This window comes from Pseudochaenichthys georgianus, unplaced genomic scaffold, assembly GCF_902827115.2.
Source record: "Pseudochaenichthys georgianus unplaced genomic scaffold, fPseGeo1.2 scaffold_427_arrow_ctg1, whole genome shotgun sequence".
In the NCBI taxonomy this organism is placed as follows: Eukaryota; Metazoa; Chordata; class Actinopteri; order Perciformes; family Channichthyidae; genus Pseudochaenichthys; species Pseudochaenichthys georgianus.
In genome coordinates this window covers 130,725-158,473 of record NW_027262992.1, presented here as the reverse complement: position 1 = coordinate 158,473, position 27,749 = coordinate 130,725, and the positions used below count along the sequence as shown (strand labels likewise).

At 42.4% G+C, this 27,749-nt stretch overlaps 1 protein-coding gene across 4 annotated transcripts in view; it reads left to right on the top strand.

The window, feature by feature from the left end:
• LOC117442425 (receptor-type tyrosine-protein phosphatase T-like) overlaps positions 1–27,749 on the top strand; it is a 134,496-nt gene that overhangs the window by 81,340 nt on the left and 25,407 nt on the right. For 3 of the 4 annotated variants that reach the window (XM_034078422.1, XM_034078420.1, XM_071202416.1), the window contains exons 9-14: positions 3,999–4,075; positions 6,927–6,963; positions 7,667–7,764; positions 8,021–8,137; positions 19,912–20,066; positions 26,300–26,435. In XM_034078422.1, the coding sequence (XP_033934313.1) occupies positions 3,999–4,075; positions 6,927–6,963; positions 7,667–7,764; positions 8,021–8,137; positions 19,912–20,066; positions 26,300–26,435 (620 nt within the window). The remainder of the gene's footprint in view (positions 1–3,998; positions 4,076–6,926; positions 6,964–7,666; positions 7,765–8,020; positions 8,138–19,911; positions 20,067–26,299; positions 26,436–27,749) is intronic. The other variant, XM_071202415.1, reaches the window with a different exon arrangement.

Sequence of the window (27,749 nt, the reverse complement as noted above, 5' to 3'; positions counted from 1 at the left end):
TGGCATACTAATTCCTGTTGTGTTTGTTTTTACATGTGGAGAATGTGTGTGTGCGAGAGAGGGAGATGGTTGGTGTGTGAGGAAGAGTGTGGCTGAGCTGATAGCTGATGACAGTATCGTGTACCGGCAGAGTGGAGTCATGCTGCCATCATTGTTGCCTCTCAGCCAGAGCTGGGAAATGTGTCTGATGTAAAGGATTCTCCTCAAGGTGATCCTACACGTGATAATGAAGGAGGGCATTCATCGGAAGACTCTGTTAGATGCAGCTTTTCCGCATTAAAGACTCACTGATATTATTCAGTGCCAAAGGAGCCAGTTCTGTTCATGTGGTGACCACACAACTGAGTGTGTAGATGTTCTGGGTTACTTCCTGGGAAAGGAATGTAAGGAGGCCGGTCTCTGGCTTTTAGGATATGTGCTTCAGAGTTGCCCAGAAAAAAGACAATATAGTCAGAGGACACAGTACATCGTTTGAGTTGCACCTTTGTTTCTGACATCAGGGGATCATGTAGGCTGACATTCCTGTTGGGATTTGGCCGAAACACACTTCAGACTTAAGGTTTAACATCCCGAACATCGTCCACCACTCAGCTAATGGTCTTTCGTGACCTGCCAATGGATATATTTGAGAAAGATCATATTTCACCTTAGAACAAGTCATTTGTATACTGGATTCACATTGCTTTTTCTGCATCTCACAGTCTTCTGCTGAAGTATTTATATACGATAGGCTATATGTATTGTTTATTCAAAGTTAAAAGTGTCAATAGCCGCGTTCACACTGCGGTACTTTTCCCACAAAGGTTCATGCGAACTTAGTTCATGATCGCGTTCACACCAAAAAGAGCCGGTACTAAAAGTAGTTCATGCGAACCTTTTTACCCCCTCGAAAGTCCCTGCTAGAGAGCAGGGACTTTCGAGCGGCTCTTTTTTGAGAAAAGAGCTATATTTCTGATTGGCTGGGCGGATTGCAAACCACGCCCCGTAAAACTCCCAACAAGTTTTGTGAAGCCGCCATTTTATTATCTTCGCATTAGCATTATTAGCATTAGCCCAGCGCAGAAACGCAGAGAGACTGACTTATGGCAACACAAAATAAAACATGGGAGCGGTGGAGATGAGGAGGTGTCGGCGTTCTGGCGATTTACTCGGAAGGCTTCAGTAGAAGCTGCTGGGAGTCCCAGCAGCTTCTACTGAAGCCTTCCCCAACTCCGGGGACTTCCGGCCGGGGACTTTGGGCGGCAGTATACGCCGTGAAGTGGTTGGCGGCCTGCCAGTAAGCCCAAAGCAGAAGAAGAAGAAGTGACGTCAGCGGCTTCATTTACCTAATCCTCCCCCAGGGACTTTTTCTGGTGTGAACGCGATCTGTACTTAGTTCATGCGAACTCTTTAGTTCGCATGAACTAAGTTCGCATGAACCTTTGTGGGAAAAGTACCGCAGTGTGAACGCGGCTAATGGGACCTTATAATAATTTCCGCTTCTATTTCTGATGTTGTTTAACTCTACTAAAAGCCAGTTTGTGAATAGAATAATCACACATCAGTTCTAAAATATTCACCACATTAACACCTACTTGACAACATGATTGTCTCCATTTTAAACATAGAGAACAACTATTCAAAGTATGAGTCATCAAACAAACACTAGCTATTCTCACATGAATGCAGTATTTCTGTTTGATTTAGATTGAAGGCTTTAATCCTTTCCGTAAAAAAAAGGTTCCCGCTAAAGCTGTAAGCCCTTGGCAGTTGCGTTGCATACGAACACCTGTACAGCATTTCATTAGTTTCTGTTTAACTGACTGGTGCATTTCCGTGGGTAAAAGTATTCAAAAGAAAGCGTTAGATTGATGTATAAATGAGAAGTCAATAGTTCAGAAGTCTTCCATGCAGCAAACAGACTGACGGCTAACCGCGGTCCGCTAGCTGTTTTCTTGCTATTAGCGCTCCACCCCTCTGTAGCATTGCATCAATCACATTCATCGCATTAGCATTTCTGCGACTTCAAAGAAAGAAATAGGTGATCCCTTTTTTATTTCTCCCAGTCTTGTGCCAGTTTCCCTCCCCCTTCCCCCTCCCCCCTAGCCCCAATACCCCTTTCCTCATATCACCTGATACTTGGCAATGTCTTACCTCTTTCCTGCGATACTCTTTTTCTTTTCTTCATATCATCAGCTGTACCTTTCTCCTCTCTCATACGTTTAAGAGAATGCACCTCAATTGGGATGAACTAGAGCATGTCAACATGACAAAAGAAAAAGACTCGAAAAATAGAGATAATCAGACGAAAGCATGTTCGCTTCATCTGCAATTACCTGCTGTTGCTGCGTTACGACTTAACAAAATCACCGCCTGCCATTAGACATAATCATCCCCACATGCGTCCTGATACTATGGGTGGTTTTTAGAGCACAGAACAAAATAATTGGTAATCAGCCAGAAAGAGAAAAGCAAAACTACTTTTGGTGACATGTACTTTGGCAATGGGTTCCACCATTGAGTTTGTCAAGTCAATGGCTCATAAATATGGGTATTATAGTCATATAGTCATTATGGCTAAATAAGGTTTTCCTTTCAATGTGCTCATTGCTATGGTTTCTTTAAATACATTGTTTAAACATTACTTGTACTATTACTTTTAAACATGAACCTGGCCAAGTCCCTACAGATGAGCCACTGCTGCCCCAAGGTAGAACAAAATGAATGTTGGTGGTTTAAGCACTGTTGCAAGGTTTTGATTGTGTTTCATTTGGTAGCAAATAAACTAGTGTCTGTTGAGAGAGGCAGATTATATGGAGCAGTGTTTCATTGCAATGACTTCAATCCGCTTTGTGGATTCTAGTACAACACTTTTTGTCTTGCCCATTCAGCTCATGTGTTACAAAGAATCTGCCAGCATTTATGATTTTAGGATGAGTTGGTCAGTTTGTGTACTGATCTCTGTGTGTGGCATTCCTGTGGTTATGGTTTGGCTTCTTAGGTGTCTTTATGATAATACAAAACACTGTTGGTAGTAGGGATGCAAGCGATTATTCGAATATTCGCTACAGTCTCCATAATCGAATATTATTTTTAAAAATCGATTTTATTTATATATATTTTTTATTATTATTTATGTTTTTTTTTTTTTTCTGGCTTAGTTTCAACCAAAATATATATAAATATATATATGCTAATAATAGTAATAGTATTAATAATTGTAAATGGTCATTGGTCACACCACCAGTTTGTTTTACTGTAAACTTGGAGGAAGCCTGTGTGCAGAGCAGACTACACACCGACCCCGCCCCCACCCCCACCTCACACGTGGTGTGACTAAAGATGAACAAAGCGGCAGGTAAAAAGAGTTCCTCGTGGAACTACTTCGAACTTACAAGTCCAAAGGAAGTTAAATGCAAGCTCTGCGAAAAGACGTTGGTCTATCACAACTCAACAATGCGTTCGCATTTGAGTGCGAAGCACGCCAAAGAGGTTACAGAGAAAGACGCAGCACAGCCGGCCATTACCAACTTCACTTCAAGGCCACGTCGTTGTGATGACATGCTTGTTTGTTGTTTGTACTGTTAAACATGTTACAGTAAAGAAAACAACGGAATTCCTTTTTTTTTTTTTTCTCTCTCTCCCGCGGGGGTGGGTCGGTCGAATAATCGATTATTATTCGCCAGGGCTGCCGAATAATCGATTTTGATCATGGTCAGTTTCTGGCAACCCTAGTTGGTAGGAGACAGAACTTGAACCGCGGCCTCTAGTGTCAAAGTGACATGATGTGTATTCTCAACCAAGAGTTCTTTGCTACTAAAAGAGGACATTCACAATGCGTGAGTACAGGTTGATTTGAAGGGAAACGTTCTTCTTTCAATAAAAGCCAGGGTTAGTTCTTCTAACCTGGAGCCTGGTTAGTTACTGTCGTCTGTCCCCCTCCACTCAGTTAGCTGCTCCGATCTGTGGGTAAATGTAACTTTAGGCCTGTTGTATTTTTGTGCTATCTGACCCCACAGACGATCACACCAGAGTCCGACTGCAGCTGCTGGAAGGAGACCCCCACTCTGACTACATCAACGCCAATTACATTGACGTGAGTGGTGACACACACAGACACATCTGTCCATCAATGCTTTTGAGAACCAGGAACTAGGGCTGCACGATTTTGGGAAAAAATCTAATTGCGATTTTTCTGACATATATTGCGATTCGAATTGCGATATTTATTTTTAAGCGACCCAACGGAAGTTTATTGTAAAATGCGGCCATAACTCCGGCTAGGAAGGTCGTATTACCATACTCCTGTCTCTAGCGCCCCCGCAGCCCGAGCTACGAGTGAAAGAACTAAACTTACATGACAATTCCGTTGGGTTGCTTTAAAGTCGAGCTTCAGTTAAAGATTCACCCTTTTAGATGTAGAACATGTGATGGAGCGTTACTAACCTGACCCAGATGGTTTGTTTCACCAAACCATCTGAAGCTCCATTGGAAGCCATTTGGAAAGGGCAGGCACTTTCAAAAGCACTTGGCAGGTGATTGGATCAATCTGTCTATCACCTTCTATCATGGGCCACTTCTGATTGGTTAACAATGGCTGGTACATGTGGAGCACAGCACTTCTGATTGGTGTGGATGACTGACACACAAGAAGAAAAAAAAAAATATGTAAAAAAAAAAAAATATGTAAAAAAAAAAAGTCGCAGGCTTTGCGATTTAATAATCGCTACATCTCGAATCGCGATTTCGATTTAAAATCGATTAATCGTTCAGCCCTACCAGGAACTCTAACCAAAGAGTAACACTACGCTTACCTTATTCTAACATGACCCCAAACACCAAGTGACCTCCAATAGTCCTCCATTTTCAATCTGTCTTCACTTTGGACGTCTTAAGCGAATTGGACTTCACAAAGATGGAAATACATATGCACACATTCTCACATGCAGTAGTTGAAAGTGAAGCTATTTGTATCGGAGACATACACAGAAACAATTATTTTTAAAAAAAATCCCTTCAACAGACAATTTGTGCCCATAGTCCTTCAAACTTTATATACATATTCTTAAAAGTAAAAGCAGTTATGCTCATGCAAAAGCAATTTTCATGAATGATGGCAACTCCCTACAGTGTGGGCTGTGTTTTGTAAATACATGGTTGAACAGGGTAGTACCCAATAACGCAGCCACATATTACTCAATCAAGCTTTAATCAAATGTTATTTATGTAGCCCAATATCACAAACTACACATTTGCCTTAGGGGGCTTTACAGTGTGTACAGCATACTGTACGACACCCTCTGTCCTTAGACCGCCCGCACATACAAGCACAACACTAATGGGGAAATAATGAAAGACACCTCGGGACAGACAGACGTGCAATAGATGTTTTGTGTATGCTTTAAAAAAGTGATACATGTACAACAAGGAATATCCAAATGTCAAAAATGGTCATTTGAATTTATATAGAAAAGGAAAAAATATGGATCTGGGTGGATCTCAACAATCTTTCCTGTGCAGACAAAACATAATAATAAGATGGGCTTCAGATTCTCTAAAATGCAATAAAGCAACATGGACTCCAACATATAGACAATATTCTTTCCACAGAGAAGTGCACTCACACTGAGGCCTTTAGCAAAGGTCGTGATAACGAAAGGACCCCACCCATTTAACAAATGAAATATGGATGCGGGGAAAGTCATCAGGACTTAAATTGTATTGTATTCTGCTTTCCTCCCATTCAGCCCCCCCCACCCCTTTAATACATTTCTCTCCTCCCTTCTTCAGTTCCATCGTGTCCCTTACCTTCCCACTGTTTTCCCTCTTGCCCCCCCCCCCCCCTCATCTCTCTTTGCCCTTTGAGCATTGTGCTCCACTTATCAATTGAGTGTCAATCTAACAGTGAACTGTTTTAATAATAGTATTATTGAAACCGGTACATAATGCAGATTTTAAATCAGTCTCCACAGACACCATTTATTTCTTAAGAAAAGAAAGAGCGGGGGGTATTGAACAATTGTAACTCGAAACAATATATTCCCTCTGTGCAGATATCTATAACGTGGTCGTAATGACAATATGAACGTGATACATGTTTTCATCTCAACAAGGTTATCAGTCTCATAGGGAGGTTTTTTTTGGGGGGGGGGGGGGCTGTGCAGGGACAAGAGGGAGTCGCTTTTAATCTCTCCTCTATTATTTAATTTGATGTTTATTCGGAAAACGACCTTGAGTTATGCTTCTCTGAGGATTGAGGTGTCTGGAGAGGGAGACGGGATAAATGAAAACATGGGAGGAGACGACAGAACAGAGGAGCGAGGAGAAGGAGAATGCAATGATAAAAAGCCAGGTTCAGAAGTGGAGGATGGAAGTAGACAGAAACTGATTGAGAAGCAGAGGACACGGAAAAAGAGTAAAGGAGGTGGATGATTTAAAAAGAGGAAATAGTAAGCAATAATTTCACCAGGACAGTAAATAAATAAAACAATGATAGAAAAGTGAGGAAAAGACGGATTTTGATTAGTAAGAGAAGCTGGCAAAGAGATCAACACAACAGTTTAGAAGTCAAATAGTACAAAGAAAGATGCGAGGAGGGTTAGACAAACTGAGAGTGAAGTGAGAAGGTGATGTAATGAATAAGCAAGAAGTTACAATGTTGATTTAAATTGCAATTGTAGTACTTTACCCATCTGGGAATATACAGAGAACGGATAGCCTGCGGAGAGAAATGAAAGCGGGGCAGAAGACAGTACACATTAAATATAGAAATATAAGGCTACATTAAAGACACTAAAAAGACGAGAGCAATATAAGAAACACTAAACTCACATGGCGTATGTGCGTACAGTGCATCCACATGTAGAAATATGGGAAGACAAATATGGAGATGACGTAAATATGGAGAGTTTTTTATTTTATGCTTTTCTTTTTTATCTGTCTCACAGGGGTACCACAGACCCAGACATTACATCGCCACACAAGGTAATTAAACTGACGTAATGTGTGTGTGTGTGTGTGTGTGTGTGTGTGTGTGTGTGTGTGTGTGTGTGTGTGTGTGTGTGTGTGTGTGTGTGTGTGTGTGTGTGTGTGTGTGTGTGTGTGTGTGTGTGTGTGTGTGTGTGTGTGTGTGTGTGTGTGTGTGTGTGTGTGTGTGTGTGTGTGTGTGTGTGTGGCAGCCACCTGGTAAATGTCGTCCTCTCGGTTTTGGAGGCTATTACCGCAACCTCCTAAATCTAAACCGCCGTATAAAATCCCCCTGGCAAATGTAAGACCCCATTACCTCAAACCCTGGAGCCACTATCTGAGATTGATAGTGTGTGAGTGCATGTGTGTGTGCGTGTGTGCTTTTTCTGTTCATGTGTGTGTTTGTTTAAGTCTGTGCTTTCAGAGCTGACTTATTTGTATGTGAGGAGTGTGTTTATACATAAATACTGTACATATGCATGTGTCTGTTGGTGTGTGTGTCGGTATGCATATCTAACTTGTGTGTGTGTGTGTGTGTGTGTGTGTGTGTGTGTGTGTGTGTGTGTGTGTGTGTGTGTGTGTGTGTGTGTGTGTGTGTGTGTGTGTGTGTGTGTGTGTGTGTGTGTGTGTGTGTGTGTGTGTGTGTGTGTGTGTGTGTGTGTGTGTGTGTGTGTGTGTGTGTGTGTGTGTGTGTGTGTGTGTGTGTGTGTGTGTGTGTCAGGGCCCATGCAGGAGACGGTGAGGGATTTCTGGAGGATGGTCTGGCAGGAGAACTCGGCCTCTATCGTCATGGTTACCAACCTGGTTGAGGTGGGCAGGGTGAGTTTGTCATCCGAGTTATTATATTACAGAATATATGTGAATGTGTTTGATGAAGAGGCCAACTAGAGTGACGCAGTGATGACCAATGTGTGTTGGCCAACTTGGAAGTAAGCATCACCAGGGCTGCCTCGATGAAAAGCGAATGGGATTTTTCCATTGGGTGTTTCAGTGGTACTGCTCTCAACAATCTCATTGGGTGATCATGACTGGCTTGTTTCACTACATTGTATGAATGTTAATATGTGTTTCCCAGGTGAAGTGTGTGCGTTACTGGCCGGATGAGACGGAGGTTTATGGAGACATCAAGGTGACCCTGATAGAAACTGAACCGCTGGCTGAGTACGTCATAAGGACATTCACCGTCCAAAAGGTAAACTATGGAATATCTTCAATAGTAAAACTAACAATATGGCTTATAATGTAGGGATCTTCTCTCCCAAAGAACATCATAAATGGTAAATAAATAAATGTTTTTTTTACATTCGTGGCATTGCAAAATATCACCTCTAGCAGAAGTTAAGCCAGTACAGAAGAGGATTAGGGCCACGTGATGTTTCTTTCATCCCAGACTTAAATCAGAATTATGAAAAAAAACGTTTGAGAATTAAGTCAGATTTCAAGAAAGTCACATTTCACAAAACAAGTCACATTTTTCTCTTCAGAATTCTAACTTTAATCTCAGAATTGAGAAAAAAAGGATTCACTTCGGATCTCAAAAGAAAGATTCCCACACGGCCCTTATCCTCCTCCATAAATAAGCACATGGGATTTCAAATATTGACCTTTTCTGTTATCACAAAATGATGCAGCTGTTGATATATATATTATTGGCAAAGTATTTCAACAAGGTTGCCTTATTTTAAATCAACATATTATGAGTCTAGTTTTCAGAACATTTCTGAAACCCAATAGTATTTAAACCCGGTCATGTTCTCTTTGTTGTTCAATGATCCTCCTTATCTTCTTTCTAAACCCCAAACTTGGATTCATATATTATAATATATGATTGGAAGCAAGAAAGAAGTGCTCCTTGTTTGTTTCTCACTGTTTGAGAAAATGTTGGAAAGCTAAATCGGTGCCATTATAATCAGGCTGGATGGATTGATGCTTGCATAAACACACTTGACAATAAGAGAAAAAAATCAAATCTTTGATTGTATAACCATACTTTGTTTACATCTTCTTCTGTGTCACGTCCCCTCTTTTTCAAGTTATATCTCTGGTTTTTTTGTACTGCTTTTTCTATTTGGCTAATATATTTCACTTTGCTTTCATGCATATATCTTTCTTACTGGTTTGTACCACTCTGAACCGTAGATGTATCAAAAATACATTGACAGTTAGCAGTCGTACTTCACCAACAAAAAAAGAATTATTCAAATGGGACACTTAAAAAAACTAAAATATGCTCTGCCTGCTGCCGGTGTCCTTTTCTCGCATTCTTTATATACCTCTTTTTTCCCTATCCTGTATTTCCTTCCCCCTTCACTCGTGAGAAAGCAGCTTATGAAGACGAGTCTTCAAGTTCTCGCTGTCAGCTCGTTTAGCAAGCCATTAATCCATACCACCTCTGAGCGTGTGTGTGTGTGTGTGTGTGTGTGTGTGTGTGTGTGTGTGTGTGTGTGTGTGTGTGTGTGTGTGTGTGTGTGTGTGTGTGTGTGTGTGTGTGTGTGTGTGTGTGTGTGCGTGCGTGCACAACTACTTTAAAATTCAAAGGAAAGCTGACTTTGAATTGCCTGTCATTTTGCAGAATGCATTAATACGTACAAACACACACCAGACGCACACACTCAGAGTACACAATTCTCCATCTTGAAACTACAGTAGGTTTTGTGTGTGTGTGTGTGTGTGTGTGTGTGTGTGTGTGTGTGTGTGAGTGAGTGAGTGAGTGAGTGAGTGAGTGAGTGAGTAAGTGTGTGTGAGTGAGTGAGTGAGTGAGTGAGTGAGTGAGTGAGTGAGTGAGTGAGTGAGTGAGTGAGTGAGTGTGGAGAACAAAGAGAAAGCAATACAAAGGGGGCCGAGAGAGAGAGAGAGAGAGAGAGAGAGAGAGAGAGAGAGAGAGAGAGAGAGAGAGAGGGGTTCTGCACCACAGTTAAATGGCTTTAATTGCAGTGAGTAATAATAACAGGGTCTTAATGAAAAGCTTTATTAATGGCACGTCCGAGGAGATTAACCAAGGGTGGCAGAGAGAGACTCGAACAAAAGGAAAAATCTGCGTACAAGCAGGTTTGAAAGAAGGAAAATGAAGAAAAAAAGAGACACAAAAAGTGAGATAGGCAAGATTTAAAGAACTATATGGTTGAGAATCAGTCAAACAGTAGGTGAGTGAACACGGTCGTAATTATATTGACGTTTAAAAAAAAAGATATACTGTATTACTGAGAGGGGCCTATTATGATCCTCATTCATATTTGTATTTAGTGGCTCTCCTGTGCTTTAATGTTCAAAAAGTGCTTTGTTTTCCTCATACGGGCTCGGCGGCAGACCCTCTTTCCACCCTGAAACCTTGGGATGTTAGCCTTTGCAGACCATTTACTTGACCACAAACCATATAACACACTACAGGAAAGGGAATCCACCAAAAAGCGGATGGCATCATGGAGGTGGAGAAGAAGCTGTAGCATTTGTTCTAATTTGTTCTAAACACAGTTTCCTGGTACTTTAGAACCCAACAAGAAACTGCAACAGGGCTTAGAGAACCCCATGGACCAACTCCAACACAGCAGAGGAGTAATCTGGTCGATGGCACTCAGAACGGAGAAACCAAACAATTGTGCCACAGCGGAGACCAAACTGAGCCGGACCCAGCAGTGGACACAAAGCTACCAGCAAACAATCACAGCTTGAGGACCAGCACACATGCGCATTGGGCAGATGGTTTGAGAGATGTGTAAAACAGGCTGCTTATGTCAAACTGGAGGAACGCTCCCTGAAGTCTTTGAAACAACATTTGTCTGTCACAATGCCTAAAACACCAAACACCTCCCTGTCCATGTTCACATGGGATTGAAAATTATTTACTTAAAGGAATGCTCCACTCATTAGATAATTAATCAAAACTTCAGTATTTAGTGAAACATTATGTTTAAACCATACCCTGAAGAAATCAGCGATATTCCCCGGTAAATAATGATTTTATAGCTCTTTTTTATTCAAACCTGTATATTCCATCAGGCAGCTGCCATTTTGGCCATTTTCAATAGTCACGTGATGGTTGTGACGTCATCCATGCGTTCACTTTGTAAACACACGAAAACATGGCGGAGTATTTGAGTTCGGACTCGTCTAAATGATGGCAATACTGACATTCCTGTCTGCTAATGTATTGTCAGGGCCCCAGCAAACATTTTAGAACATTTACTGATTTAAGCTAGAGAATTAAAGCAGTCTGGACAGTCTGAGAAACGTCGCCGGACAATTACAAAGACTAGATCATTCCAAAAGATCCCTATCTACAAAACTTCAAATTCAAATATTTTATTAATTAAAAGGCCAACTACAGGCAAACAATACAATTGTGTATATCATGTACTGCCCAAATAATATAAAATAAAGTTTTCTAAAAAGGCAAACAATACAACCCCAATGTAGGCCTACTTAGTAGATACAATGATTTTGATTACTAGATATGTATGCTGTAGTACCACCCTTGCTAGCGATTCCCTCTCTAGTTTAGCATACTCAGCCTCGTTGTCCCTGGCCCTAGAACCACGATGTTATGGGGCTGGAAAAACTTGGGAAAAGTACCCGCTAGCCGGTACTACGCTATATGGAAAGGCCACCAAAAACTGGCCTGGACGCTAAAGGACGTTTAAACGGGGCTACCCGCGGCAATGGAAATGCGCCATAACTCCTAGCACTACTTCTGGTCCTCCGTCGCTTCACACTTGCAGAGGGCGATTTCTCAACTGGCCGAACTGGTTTCCTGGTCGGTGATGACACCAGAAAGACCGATGGCACTGCATCTCGTTTAATAAATCCCATTTTATGTTTCATCATACTCTCAGAGTAGTCGTCCGGAAACTTGAAATGTTCGCTGCATACATGCGCCTGTGGATCTTTCGTTTCGGGCCGAGCACATTTCGCTAGCCACTGCCTCCGAACGTACTTCCTACGCTTACCCGTTGGCAATAGATGGAACCGAGCATTCCGTGGATTGTTCCTATCCGAATTGTGGCAATGTTTCGCGATACAATGAGGCATATTTCTATAGAATTGAGAGAGTAACTAGAGTAAATAACATGAACATCAATTTGTCCTCGACACCAAACGCATAGTTTACGTCACTTCCGGTAAAATGGCGCCGCCCACAGGGTTGATGTTATTTCGGTAACTAATCAGTTTAAAATCACTGATAACGTCATCGGATAAACATTTTTTTAAAAAAGACTGGCAGAGACTGGTCTGTTTTATCGGATGATAATTATTTAAAAATGCGTGTCATGAGCCTTCCCTCCCTTTAATTGAACTTGAGTTTCCAGTTTGAGTTGATCCACTGGTGGGCGTAATGGCTTCCTTTATTATTTTCCACAAATCTCTAAAACATCTTCAATCAAAGATCCAGTCCAGTCATTTGGATTAGATTTTGATTGATTGGAATTTCTCAGATAAATTGTTCTACAGGACTTTACAGCCAGCTGATATCCAGACAGGTGTTAGGCGTCTAGATGAGTTGGAGACAAAATAACTGTGATACTTTGCTGAAAGGATAAGTTAGAAGTGTTTAGCAGGTTTTTTCTTTCCACTAGGTCTCTTTAGTTCTATCTCACACAGGCTCCGCCCTCTACTGGACTCTATGGGCACAACTCTCATCAATGATATGCGAGCGTTCACACACTGAAGTTGTATAAACGTAGCCGGCCAATCAGGGCGAGCCTACCTGAATGCGCGCGCAGCTCACAGTATATAATATCCTGACTGTCATCCTTTTCTCTTCAGCGAGCAGGCCAACACCTGACAGAAAAAGTAAAACGTTTGAAAGAAGGGTGTACGCCCCATCGAGAAGGAGGGCAGGCTACGTGCCACTCTGTCAGAGGACAGACAGACGTGGTGCGAGGAAGGGAGTCTAGAGCCTCTGTCCAGTACATTGGGCTCTATTCTATCCTGGCGGCAGACCAGTCTTCAGCCAACCGCTTATGAGGCATTTTTTGCAGGGGATCAGGAGACAGCGCCCAGTGGTGCATGTCTCCACCCGCAATGGGAACTGCCATAAAAGAATGGTGCTCGAGGCTTTGGTTACAGAACCGTTGAGCCTCTGGAGCTCTCCTCCCTGCAGGCGCTATCATTGAGAGAGAGAGAAGCAAAAAGAAACAGCTTTGCTGCTTGCTTTGACTTCTGCCAAGGAAGTATGCAAACTGACTGCTCTACCGGTGCACCCAAGTTGCCTTCTGGTTCGTGGTGACCGTAGCAGGGCGACACTCAGACCGAACCCCTCTGTTTCCAAGAACCTAAGGAGTTATTCCAGGTCGAGGGTTATACAGCTAGACGGCTTTAGTCATCCACCTATGCACGGTGGCGTATTGGTCTACGCCAGGCCCGTTCATAAGGTAAGTATCTTTTAGACATGTCTGGCTCCTTTTTCATCGTCGGTGCTTGCTGGGGCAACACAGGACTGGTGAAAGGAGGAGGGCTGTGGGTCAGTAAGCTGTATCTGACCCCCTTGGACGTAACCCTGCGAAATGTAACCATGGTTGACCACAAAATACCATGATGGTCACAGTACCATGGGGAAGAAACCATGGTCTACCATGGTCAACCATGTCAGCCTGCCATGGTCACAATGTCATCTCCAGAAACCATGGTCAACCATTTGAATATTTGAACCATGGTCTCCAGAAACCATGGTCTACAGAAACCATGGTCGACAATCATTCTAATGAGGCTCATGCAGGCACCGTCACCTGATGAATGTATATAAAATAGTCTTTACATTTTCACCAACTGTTTAATGAGCATTTAATGAGTGTGTGTGCAACTATAGAGTGACAGTGTACTGTAGATGAAATTAAGTGCAATTAACATGATACAGATATTTTAAAATTAAATGCTTGAAACTATTGAAAAGCTTGTATTAATTTATATTATTTCCAGTCTGGTGGACCATGATTTATGTCCATGGTACTGGTGGACCATGGTTTATGTCCATGGTAGACCATGGTAGACCATGGTTTATATCAGTGCTCTACCATGGTTGACTGTGGTGCCATATCCCAACCATGGTCTACCATGGTTAAATGAACCATGGTCTACCATGGTCTACAATGGTTCATTTCGCAGGGGTAATGCACTTACGTTGCCCCATGCTCCTTTGGGACCTGGGAAACGTGGTGCGCAGTAAGCCCCATACAGGGCTGGAAGACATACCCCTGCGAAATGAACCATTGTAGAACATGGTTCATTTAACCATGGTATAACCATGGTTGACCATGGTAGACCATGGTTGGGATATGGCAACACAGTCAACCATGGTAGAGCACTGATATAAACCATGGTCGAGCACTGATATAAACCATGGTCGACCATGGTCACATAAACCATGGTCCACCAGTACCATGGACATAAACCATGGTCCACCAGACTGGAAATAATATAAATTAAATCACTCTATAGTTGCACACACACTCATTAAATGCTCATTAAACAGTTGGTAAAAATGTAAAGACTATTTTATATACATTCATCAGGTGACGGTGCCTGCATGAGCCTCATTAGAATGATTGTCGACCATGGTTTCTGGAGACCATGGTTTCTGTAGACCATGGTTTCTGGAGACCATGGTTTCTTGAGACCATGGTTCAAATATTCAAATGGTTGACCATGGTTTCTGGAGATGACATTGTGACCATGGTAGGCTGACCATGGTTTCCGGAGTTGACATTGTGACCATGGTAGGCTGACTATGGTTGACCATGGTAGACCATGGTTTCTTCCCCATGGTACTGTGACCATCATGGTATGTTGTAGTCAACCATGGTATTACAATGGTTGACAATGGAATACCATGGTGACCATGGTCAACCATGGTTACGTTTCGCAGGGGTAGGCAGGCGGGGAGAGCCTTCCCCACTAGGGTCCGTGCGCACACTACACGAGGTAAGCGTGTGAGTGTGGAAGACATAGTACATTTACGTTTTCCCCATGCTCCTTAGAGACCTGGGAAACGTGGTGCGCTGGCACCTGCAGGGTAGAGCTATGGGCTTATTCAGACCAATTAGGCTCTACCCAGCCAAGTAAGCTGCAGCCCGACTTCCCTGTGATAGGAAGTTGGGGTGCGGTGGCTGTTAGCCAAAGGCCGGTGCAAAGGGGCAGTGTGGTGGGACGACAGGGCGTTTATCCATCGGGGCTCCACCCACTGTACCCATAGAGTCCAGAACGGTTGGTTACGTATTGTAACCCTAGGCTATAAGCACAGGCAGAGCCCTCTCCCTAGGGGCCCTGTCTTTCCTATGATGCTCACTGAAGAGGGTGTAGGATGACAGTCAGGAGGCATAGCCGCCTTATATACTGTGAGCTGCGCGTGCATTCAGGTAGGCTCGCCCTGATTGGCCGGCTACGTTTATACAACTTCAGTGTGTGAATGCTCGCGTATCATTGATGAGAGTAGTACCCATAGAGTCCAGTACAGGGCTCCGCCTGTGCTTATAGAACTTGGGTTACAATACGTAACCTACCGTTATTTCATCATTACATGTATTCTTCACTTTTCAAGGTTTTTAATTGCAATACTTTTTCATGTTCTATTCTTCATCTTCTGCATGATTTGGTTTCTTGGATTTATACCAAAGCTAGTAGGCGAATACAATGACTACTCATACACATACATTTGCTACAGAAATGCTTCACCAATGTCAGGGTGATCTTGTGGTTAATTATCCTCCACAGCTCCGAGGTCTTGGGTTCATCTCTCAGCGGAGAAGGAAGTCTTGCATTTTGTCAGAGTGACCTTGAGGAAGATGCTGAACTCCTCACTCGTTCAGTCATCACAAAACTCAAGAGAATAAATACAATAAAACATTAAAACGCAGTGCATCTACAGCTCTGAAAAAAAATAAAGAGACCATTGTAGCTTTCATTTTCTGCAAATAAAATCTCTTAATGACAACATTTCTTTTTGGCCATTGGGAGAAATGTGGTCATTAGTTCACAGAATAAAACACAAGTGTTAATTTAACTTATAAATACTTGTAAATAGCACCAGAGAAACTGATCATTTTTAAGTGTCTTTATATGCCTGGAACTCTTCTCATTTTGATGAAAATCAAACAAAGATGTTTATTCCTGTATGTATGACATGAGGACACTTAGAAAAAACCGTATCTGCCATAACAAGAACATAAGAACTGTAATAGTACTGGGGAAAATGTACCTCGAGCTCTTTTTAAAGCAAAAACTGTAACGTAGTGATTTGTCACTCAACTATGGTGGCCGGCAAGCAAACGTGCTCAAACGACCCAAACCATTGTGCCAAAACACATGCAAATGAAAAAGAAATGTTCACCAAGTTGACAACACATGCGTTTACTAAAAGCGCTGAATAAAAATACTATTTAGCCACGTTAGCTAGCTAGCTTACATCAGATGAGCAATAACATCAGAAGGAATCATGTGATAACATTGTTAAGATAAACCAATACAAATCACATTTTAGGTAAGTTGGCAACTTTATAATTCGAACGTAAACACACGCTCAGTCCCAGCTGTGTGTGTCACTCTTTGGTGTCCCCAATTCCGTTGTGTTTTGAGCTTCTTGCAGCGTATTTTAGTCTGGTTTTAGTGTTTTGTTTACTAAGCGCTTTAAGTAAACTCTCCGGATTTTCCGTCAATTTGGTGAATGTTTTCTGAAGGCTGTGCATGTGTTTAGGCACAACGTGTTTTTAAGTTTGCATTGTTTTTGAAACTGCAGCGTGTCTTTCATAATGTAAATATCTGAGGCTGGTTGTAGCACTGTCGGCCAACGAACTCATTCAAAGGAGATTGTGACACTTAAAGAACCCATTAGCCGCAGCAGAGATCATCCTCTTCTCTCACAGTAGAGAGACTTTCAAATGCTTCTCCATCCTCATCACATTTCCAACATGGCCTGGCTGTCATGGACCGCCGGCCATCTTTTTAGAGAAGTCATTTCAACATCAAAGATAGCAAATCAATGGGAAGTCCAGTTATCAAATCACCATGTGGTTTTCTGGGTTTTATTTCCGTCCTCTCTGTCGAGGCCTCTCTCACTCTCATTGTCAGTCTATGTTATCTCTTCTCTTCTATCTTTATCTTTGTCCATTCCTTGTCACATGTCTCTTCATCCTTGAAGAAACCTCCACTTTTACGCGCTCAGTGTATTTGTCATTCCCCACTCTTGTCCTTGCCCATTGATCCTTCACAGTCTCGTTCTTGACCTCTCACCTTGTCTTTTTCTTCCCTTATGTTCTCCCTGCTTCTCAGTTTTTCATATGCTAAAATAAGTTATTCACTGCAACCTTATCTGTGTATCAGAAGCAGCATGGGAGCTGCAACAGTTTCCTGTTCTTTACCTAACCTGAACTGAAGGGGGCATGTCCCTCTCCATTTAAGCCTTGTTTAGCTTACAACACTATATTGGGATCGATTGGTTTGAATTATTAAAGCAGGAGCGTGTGTTTGGGAGAATAATTGAACCAGTGGAAGCAGAAAGAAGGGTCATGCATATCTTATGCTGCGTTCCTGAGTTGTGTACGATTGGGATATTTTAGAATCTTGTGCGGAGCGATGCAGGTCAGAATTCTGAGTAGCAAACTAGAAATAAGAGCTCTCAGCCCTGAGGCTGCAGAGGAGCAGTTATCGGACATCACAGTGGCATACGCTGTCAACGTTTAGTGACTTTCTGTTGACAGGTCTAACATTGGCAATATACAATGAGGTTGTTTGGGTGTCCTTGAGCCCAAACCTGCCTGAACACGTTGTTGTGAACTGGTCCTATACTTTTGTGTAATTGTATATGGAAAAAATACAATTTAAGAACAACCTTCCCAAGATTGTTCAATTAAGTAAAATTCATCTCCACGCTTGCCTTTGGATTAGATATTGGGCCACTTTAATAGACAGCAAGCTGCAACATGATATATTGTTGTTTATAAAAAGGACAAGTCAAATCAAGCAATCTGATTGGTTCTTAGCCGTGATATAATGAGCGTATATCACACGGTCACTTTTCACAAGTCATGTATCCCTCCGCGTCTGAGAAAAGCTACAACCGTTACAACTGTTACATTACGTCCATTACGAAACTAACTAACTAACAAAGCTTAAGATGGAAACATTTAAGATTAACTTTGTGGTCTTACTATGGAGGAGTGGATTGAGCAGTGCCTATCTCCAGAAGAAAAGCACCTAAACGACGACATGCAGAGCTACGTGAAGAGCAGGTAGACCAACTGGAGAAGTACCTCCATTCAAAAGCTTTCTGATGCGGGTCTTGAAACAAAGCAGAGAAATTATGACCGTTAGTGGCCACAGGTGCGAAAGCTCTCTCCAGAGCTGCTGGAAGCCGGATCTCGGGGACCGGAGAAAGTGGAGCAATATTCTCACCACGCCAAGCAACAGCCTAGAACAACCTCAACCTATACAAGTAACCACGTAGGCCATTCTACTGATGCTGGACAGTTTTTCAGTGGGTGCACAATAAACGGCAACATACAAATGAATGTGAATAAATAGCCAAATAATGGATCAACGCTCTCTGTCTAATATGTTGGCTAGCTGTTAGTGTTGTTGCATAGCAACCACCTCGCACTATGTTTCGCGCAGAAGGCAACGGAGGGACTATTTTATTTTGAACATCATTATTTACTAATAAAAACTATTTAAATTAGAGTGTGTCTTCTTTTTCATATTGCCACACTTGGTAACCGTTTTATAAAAGCAATAGCTCACTCCAGGCCGTGGTATATGCTCATTATATCACAGCTAAATATTTAAGCTATTGCTTAAATATTTGAGTAGTTGATTAATAAGGGCTTACAACAGTGAAGCATTATGCCTGTAACCTAAGGAGATGAGAGTTATTATTATTACATGTCACTTGTTAGGCGCTTTTGTCCAAAGCGACTTACATACTCAATACTGTGGGCAATCCCCACAGGAGCAATTTGGGGTGAAGTGTCTCAGGGACACAACGACATGCTGACTGCAGTGGGGTTTGAACCTGTGACCCCCTGATCCCAACACCAAGGCTCTATCTACTGCTCCACACACCTCCCTTTGAATTGAAAGCTATCTATTAAGCCTCAGATCGTCAGTTTAAGTTGTTTAATATCCCCATAGAGAGAAAGGAAAGTATTTAACAGCTCATTGCATTGTGTTTCCCAAAAGTTCTTCATTAATATTCCAAGATGCTATCTCGTGGACAGCTATAATGGGTTCTTGTTTTCTTCTCATTTCATATTATCTCCATTGCTAGGAAACAAAATGTCTGTTTCTGCATCTCCCTCGGAGAAGAGTCCCAATAAATGGAGTCCAATTTATTTCGCATTTTGGTCTTTAAAAAGCTCTCTTTATGAAGTATCACGTCATAAAAGATGTTAAAAGCATATTCCCTTTTCTATCTTGTTTATGTTTCATACAATATTGTGTAGTTTTCTGATGTCTTTTAAGTACTTGTGATGTCTTAGAATTCAAACAGAAAGAAGCTGAGACGACTGTTAAATATTTACAATCTGTAAAATATGCAGCTTAACTGATCCATGGCGTTTCTCCCTGTAAGCCTAAAGGGCCATCATGAGATTTGTGAAATCAATTCATCTTTTTTGTGGAGCCAAAATGGCCATCAGTTTCCTCAAATCTCTCCAGTAAATTAGGCAAATGAGCCGCGATAAGTCTTCCTGTCCCCCATTCCCTAAAGTGGCACAAAGTGCCTTCTTGACATCCACGAGATCGATTTATTTTCCATCTGAAGCCGAAGACGCAGAATGGCCCCAGGATTCTTAAAATCCCTGATGTAAATTAGTCTGCTGAACCATGATATGTCTTCTTGTCAGTCTCTCCCAAAAGGGCCATGATGAGATTTGTGAGTTCCGTGCATTTGTCACCATCAAGAGACGAAAATGGCAAAGAATGGTTTTGTGGAATTGCCATATGAAGCTGAGGTGTAACGGGTCTCGTGTGTGTTTTTTTCAGAAGGGTCATCATGAGATCCGTGAACTCCGCCAGTTCCACTTCACCAGCTGGCCCGACCACGGCGTTCCCTGCTACGCCACCGGACTGCTCGGCTTCATACGGCAGGTCAAGTTCCTCAACCCGCCTGACGCTGGGCCCATTGTGGCACACTGCAGGTAAGGACACAGCCACGCACCTAAAGTACACTCAGGTGTACTACAGAAGACAGACTGAACTCCCTGATGCTGCTGGTCTGTCTGCTGGGAACAAACAAACAGCCGCTCACTCAGTCTTAAGGTCCTTACACACCGAGCCGGTTTCGGCCGTCGATAGATGTCTGGCCGTCGATGAGCGCCCTGTCGGCCCTACTCAGATTGGTGTGTCCCGCCCCGTCGTGTCTTTTCGGCCATGCCCACACCTTCCGACTGTCGGTAAAAGGCTGTCGGCTAAAGAAATCAATCTGATTGGCTGTTCAAACGGAAGTGAGGGACCCAAACAAACGATTAAGAAGGCAAATCTGAGATTTCATTTAACTCCAGTTCCCGACACAGGTTCGGGAAAGCCCCATGAGCTTCTCGTTGTAGAGTGAAAATGGAACCCGCACGCTGTTGTTTGTTTATATCACACAGTCTGTTCTTCTTCTCTCGGTTATCACGCAGTCAGTCTTCCGGTTGTTGCCTCTTTTGAATGACGAATACACACTACCGCCGCCTGCTGGTAAGGAGAGTTATTGCCACTCACGCATGCGCAGTTCGTACGTGCAACTTGGCCGTCGGCTGAAGTCTTTGCGGTGTGTTCCAGTGTGACTGTTGGCCAAGACGCAGGAGACGTGAAGCGACAGTCAGGTCCGTCGGGACGTGTTCTTTGGTGTCAGATTGGTGTGTAGGGGCCTTTACAGCTCATGCCTTCACCTGCATGGCAGAGAGTGAAGGGTTTAGCAGGGAGACTTCAACACTGGTGTTGTGGATCCGTAACTTTAACACTCAGCACATTAGAATATGAAACACTATAAACACGAACTGATTGGAGTTCAAGATATAGGCTACTAAGTAACAGTTTAAGGGACAATACTTGTGAGAGGTAAGCCTTGAGCATGGGTCTACAGACTCTAGGTCAGGGGTCGGCAACAGGCGGACCGCGGTCCGGATCCGGACCCAGACGCCGACCTATACGGACCCGGAGCTATAATCAATACATTAATAGGGGATTTGTCGGCGCCTCCCGCTTTTTTAACGCTGATTTTGGTGACTTGTGTAATTCGTGGAGACCCGAAGAGTTTTCGTTTTGGGGGTGGGGGGTCAGTCCGACAGACGGACAACTTCTCACTTCAAAAAAGAAGAAGAAATCTAGACCGCAAAAATAATTAAACAAGCGAATACCTGTTTTTCCTGGCCAAGGACAGGTTCATGAACACAACACGAGCGTAACGTGTCTTCACGTGGTATATGTCTCGTCTGAAAGGAGTGCTGAGCACCGGAACGCCGCTCCAGCCCTTAACATATTGCAATACCCATAAGGAGCCGTACACATGCCGCAGTGTTTGCGTGGCTGTGTCTTTAGTTGTAAGCACAGTGGCGATCTGTTGTTATTAGCATCTGGTTAGCTAGCTATGCTAACGAATTTAAAGAGCTTTTCTACAACCAGGTGGAAGAGAGCTATCTCCTGAGGGGCTCAAATAACCTCAGCTCAGTGAGGTTAAGGCACACCTTGATATGATCATTATAGTTATTAATGAGACTAAATTAAAAACAGGTATAAAATACTATATGACAGCAACAAAAAAGTTGTTAAAAATAACAAGAATAGAGTTTAAAAGGGGAGTGATTTGTAAAATATCCAAAAAGGAAAATATGCTACAGTTCTGTTTCATATGGGTGTTGAAAGATGTATCCATAGACCTCTTCATGTTGCTCTCAAAGTGCACCACATTGATGCTTTTAACTTCAATATTTAAACATTACACATATCCACAGTATTTAAGTAATGTTAATTGACAATAAATATTGTTGTTTTTGAATTGTACTTTCTTTATTTGATTGGCAGTCAGTTGTTGATTACATGCAGACGTTGATAAAGCTACAGCTCACTTCAATATATATCACACTAATTCATGAAGTAATTTAGACATTTTGATGTTCCGGACCTTTGCATGGGGAGATTTTCTCTAACTGGACCTCGTTGAATTTTAGTTGAAGACCCCTGCTCTAGGTGTTATACTGTCCTTCAGCCTATGTGGACCTGGATATTTAAACCATCAGCAATATTAGACATTTTCAGGTTTCATATTTGTATTGTGTGCCTGTACTCTGTGACATGTTTACCAGTCTGCTCTGATTGGTTAACTGGCCGGCTCTGTTGTGATTGGTCATCAGCTTAGAGATGTGCCGGGAATGATCCCTCCCTTAGCCTGTCACGTACAATGTGTTGGAGTCCAATGGAGGCGTTTCAGGCGGGTGTGTGAGTGTGTGTGAGAGAAACGTTGATGTTCTAGCCTTTGCAGACCATTACATGCACATAAACCTATATAACACTACAGGGAAGGGAACACCCAACAAGCATAATGGGGTCGCTTTGACATCTTCAGCAGGAAACACATTTCTAGCAGAAAGACAGAGAGTTATGGTACAAAAGTTTCCCACTATAAATGTTTAAATAAACGTAGGGCTAACATCTATAGTTTATTTTAGCAAAACATAACTTTACACTGGCACATACATGAGAACAGAGCATGTGATGTTGGTTTATCTATGAACATTCTTTTCAGTTTGAATGTTATACATATCAATTCACAGCATGTTATTGACTCTACTCACTTTAACATTGCCCTAATATAAGAAGATGATACTATGTTTAATAAAACAATTACTTACATATATATATCAATACTTACATGTAAGGCATATTTTTATGAATCTATAAGAAATCCTAGGATCCATCTGTATTCCTATTTGATAGCAGCTAGAAAACTAGTTCACTGTCAGCCCTTTTTTTCCCCCTTTTTTCTGTTCCCCCTTCCTCCTCAGTTAAGGCAATAGAATAGGTAATAAGTAATGATATGATCTCTCTCTCTCACACACGCACACACCAATGTCCCTAAGTATAAATTAGATCAATGGAGCTAACCTTTAAAAAGCAGAAAACTGAAAAAAAGAAGAAGGAAGTTCACCTCCCACCCCACTTTCACCGACCACCACCATCAACTACCAGGAATAAAGGTGGTAAAAAAAATCAAGTGACAGTTTTAAGATCCCCATGGTGACAGTATATTTAACCTCCATGTTCTGTTCTTTATGGGACATAACAGTTCAACTCCGGGGCCAGGTTGTCAGCAGGCACAGGCTTTAAAAGGTCAGCGCTCTGACAAGCTATGAAAAACGGTTTGGAGTAGGAGCCTCATATCGGCGTGCACATTTACAATGAATGTATTCCATTTAGCGGTCCACTTTAATGCAATGCATAGCTTTGATTGGGTGGCCACAGGGGGAATACACCCCTCACCTACTCTGGGCAGTGCGTCTTAGAGGCAAAAGGCCCTCATACAGTCAAGTAGAATTAAACAGGCTTCTTCTGCGTGTTGCTGCCAATGGCAACACAAAGGGCATCAACCGAGCCATTTCTTTACCCGCTTACATTTTACTTGTTGTCTTTCTGTTACATTACATTGAGAATAATGCCATATACTCTTACACTCCCTGAGGACATGTTTCAAAAAGACCTATACAAATATGTTAAAACCCCCCCTTGTTCATGCACTCACATTACACACTCTTAGACAAATACGTTGCATGCAACTCCAATGGAAATTATTAAAACATGTCTGGAATTTATATATAACTGCAACTTTAATATGTGACATCTTACAGAGACAAATAGAAAATGAACTTGTTATTTTTAAAGTAAAATGAAGTTTATTGTATAAACATAATTCATAAAATAATAAATGTCCCTCTCTGCAGCATGTTGGCAGGTTTATCTATTCCCCAGCGACTAAGTAAAAACTGAACAACCCACAGTTTATGAACCGCTGATTCAAATACAACTACGTGTCCACGATATTGAACAATTGCTGTGATGGTTAAACAAAACAAATGTTGAAAATACAACACAAACCACAAAATGATACACCATTTATTATATTGAGTTATGAGTTGGAGTTTTTTTTACAAAACACCTTTGTTCAAGATGCAAGATTCAAAGGCTTTGTTGGCAATGGAAATGTTAAATCCCAGGCTCCTCCAACAATGCAAGATACAATATAATAAAGAGATGAAATAAAGAGGATAAATAATACAATAAAAGAGTGCTTTATGTGAGATAGGGAATACAAGCCAGTAAAGAGGCCACATTATGCTTTATTGGGTTTTCCCTTTCCTGTAGTGTGTGTTTGTGTGCATGTAAATGGTCTGCAAAAGCTTAAATCCATAGTGAAATCACTATGTAGTACTTTAAATTCACCACTTTAAAGCACGGAGACGTGTCCCAGTAGAGGCACTAAATACTAATATGAAGCTGAACATGAGCATAATAGCGCCTCTTTAAAAGAAAAGTAATAAAGAGGCTTACTTAAAAAAATGTACTCATTAACAATTAATTAAAATACACACACTCATGATATCTTCTTCCTCTAACAGTACGGAAAGAAACAGGCACACAGACCAACAGGCTATTAGTGTACATACACACTTAGTGGAACACAACAGCGGGCAACAAACCAGAAAGAAACAGCTGTAGTGTGAGGACAGGCAGGCAGGAAGTTGTGGCAGTCACTTCCAATTTCCGGGGGCACTCTGTTGGCCTGTGTCACGAGGCTGTCAAACACACACACACACACACACATGCACACACACACCGAGGCCCAGCAGTATTCTGGTATCGACATTAATCACAGGCGTGACAGGTAATCTGCAGAGGCGTTCCTTTCTTTCTCTCCCTCCATCTTGCCTTCTTTCCCTCTCTTTCTCCCTCACTCTGGAGCTGTCTCAGGGAACTGTCAGGGGGATTGCCAAGAGAAGGATAGGTTCCTCCCCTCCCTCTCTGCATCCTTTCATACCTCACCCCTTCAGCTCCATCCCTCCATTCTTCCCCCCTTGATCTCTCCCCTGTGCCGACCACTTCTATCACTCCCAATCACCAAGCTCTCCCCTGTTTCTCTCCCTGTGTCTCTCGCTTGCTGGTTCCATCCCTCCATCTGTTCTTCTGTCCCTCCCTATTCCCTGCAGGCATTACTGTTCAGGATGTGCCACTTTAACACCTGACATGGGGTATTAAAGTCTCTCCATGTTTGTGTGAGTGTGTGAGTGAGACAGAGTGAGACGGACCGAATTCGTTATCAAAAAAGTCTTCCGTTCGCACGCATTCGGCTCATTCAACGTGTCCGTCCACACGAGACCACTGGAGACGCTGCAGTACATATGCCGGGGCCTGTAAGTGGCGCTGTACTTCTGCCACAAAAGGCAGCCCCCGAGCATGGTTGCCATGGTTGCCCTTCTCTTTATGCCCCGCAGTAGATTTAGCAACATGTAGTTTATGTAGTTCTCCATGTCCACTTGTTGCTGATGGTTGTGGTAGAGGAGCTGTAGATGTTGCACTAACATCAGTAGCATGGTCAGTAGCACTAGCAGTAGCTACTGAGCATGCTACAGCAGTGAGCAGCAGAGGTGGGGAGAGGCGGGGCTATGGCTTCATCGTTATCAGGAAATGATGGTATAGGGCGTACACACGGAGCCGTTTGGCCCCCCAGACTGTTCCGTTTGCAGATCTGTCCACCTTGGGGTCCGTTTCCGCGGTTCCGTTACGGCCTTGTGTGAACGAACGGCTACGTGAGAGAAAAGTAGCGGATACAACCCGTTTCGTTCTCGTGTAAACACCGCCTGAGAGACACTCCACCCTCATACTCAAAGCTCGCTGTGTATTTCAGGCTTCACAAAAGCCATCCGTTTTTTTTTTCTAGGAGAGAATCACTGCAGTTTTATGGTAGTAGTGTGTCCTGAAAATGACACCTAATATGGAACTGTGACATGTGTCATTCATGTGTGTAGGAAAGGGATCTTTTCCAACCTGACATTACACTTTAGTGTTGCTCTGTTTTCCCTATGTGCTGTTATGTATCTACCTGCCCATCCATTGTTCATTATTGTTACCTACTCTTCTTTTTCTAATACACATCATATTTTGGGAAGCACGTTGTAACCTTATTTTGAATAATGCTATAAACATAATGTTTTTATTTCCCACATTGGGATCAATAAAGTACATCATAGTATTATTATTTGTATTTTTTAAATTATAATTATGGTTGTTATTATTATTATAATTGGTTGTCATAAGTAACACCTTTCAGCATAGGGTTCAGACCAAAACAGATATGTAATAGATTGGTAATAACCTGGTTGTTTATGTGTCCCTGTAGTGCCGGGGCAGGGAGGACAGGCTGCTTCATTGCAGTGGACATCATGCTGGACATGGCAGAGAATGAAGGCGTGGTGGACATCTTCAACTGCATCCGAGAGCTGAGATCACAACGAGTCAACATGGTGCAGACAGAGGTCGGTGTGCTCAGAATGAAGGGTTATGTCTTGTTGAAGAATACGGACACATTCAGTTCAATCAGGAAGAAGTCTTACATCACATGTCACGTGTTAGACGCTGTTCCCCAAGGCGACTTACATACACTCAACACTGTGGGGTCATCCAAAATCCAAGTCATGAGAATTGAATAAATATTGACTGGAAGCATAATTCTACAGCGATAAGCTACATTATCAATATCTCTTTTACACCCACATATACGTACCCGCCAACCTATCCAGCTGTCTGTTCGTCTGTCGGCCGGTGGAGGTGGAGTATGAGACACGTAATGAGAGTACTTCTTGTGGTCTTATCTCATCCATCTCTATCAGCCTTTGAATATTAAACATTCCTTGAATTATATGCATATGACACTTGTGCAAACACACACACTCACACACAAAAACATAAACAAAGTTATTCAACAGGTAATATTAAAATAGTCTACTCCCGATAAAGTTCTCCCTTTTAATGAGCTGAGGCCTTAGTGATACTTACTATCAATTACACGGCGTAATAATGTGTTGTAATTTTGTATTATGAATCAATTGTTAAAGAGTGTGCATCTTCAAATGTAAGGTGTTTCATTTGGAACAGAAGCCTTCATTTAATCTCTAAGCCACCTTAAGACCACCTAATCCATCCCGCCCCTGCATTCCATTTGTTCAACTGATGAAAACCGTGCACATCCAGACAGTCAACTTTACCAGGAATGAAGAAAACACAACCTCATGTTGAAAGTGACAGCTCAAGTTTAACGACTGGAATTGACTTTGCAATGGGTTTTCAAAGTGCGAGGTTAAACGTTATCTAGGGCCTCACTTTGAGTGTTTTTACATGACATCGCGATTAAAAAGCTAGTTTTGAATGTGTGTGTGTGTGTGTGTGTGCGTGTGCGTGTGTGTGTGTGGATGAATGAGTGCTTCAGTCTGTGGGTTTGGTGGTGGTGTTTTTTTGCGTGTGTGTGTGTGTGTGTGTGTCACTAGAGTAGGTAATGGCCAGGAGAGCACATTGCATGATGCTTTTAAACTCTCCTCCCCGCTCCAAGGGCAACACTTAACATTGGAACAGGGGTCCCCCGTGCTGTGGGCAGCAGCGTGGCTACATGTATCCTTTCACACAGGTGTGCCGACATCCACCCAGCAGGAGAGTCTTCCTGGCACTGATCTCCACCAGATAACTGCAGCACACAGAACACACCACGTCCACATATTACTAGTGCTACAACAACTATTACTCTAACTATCTATCAATCAATCTTTATTTTTATAGCACTTTCCAGAAACAAAAGG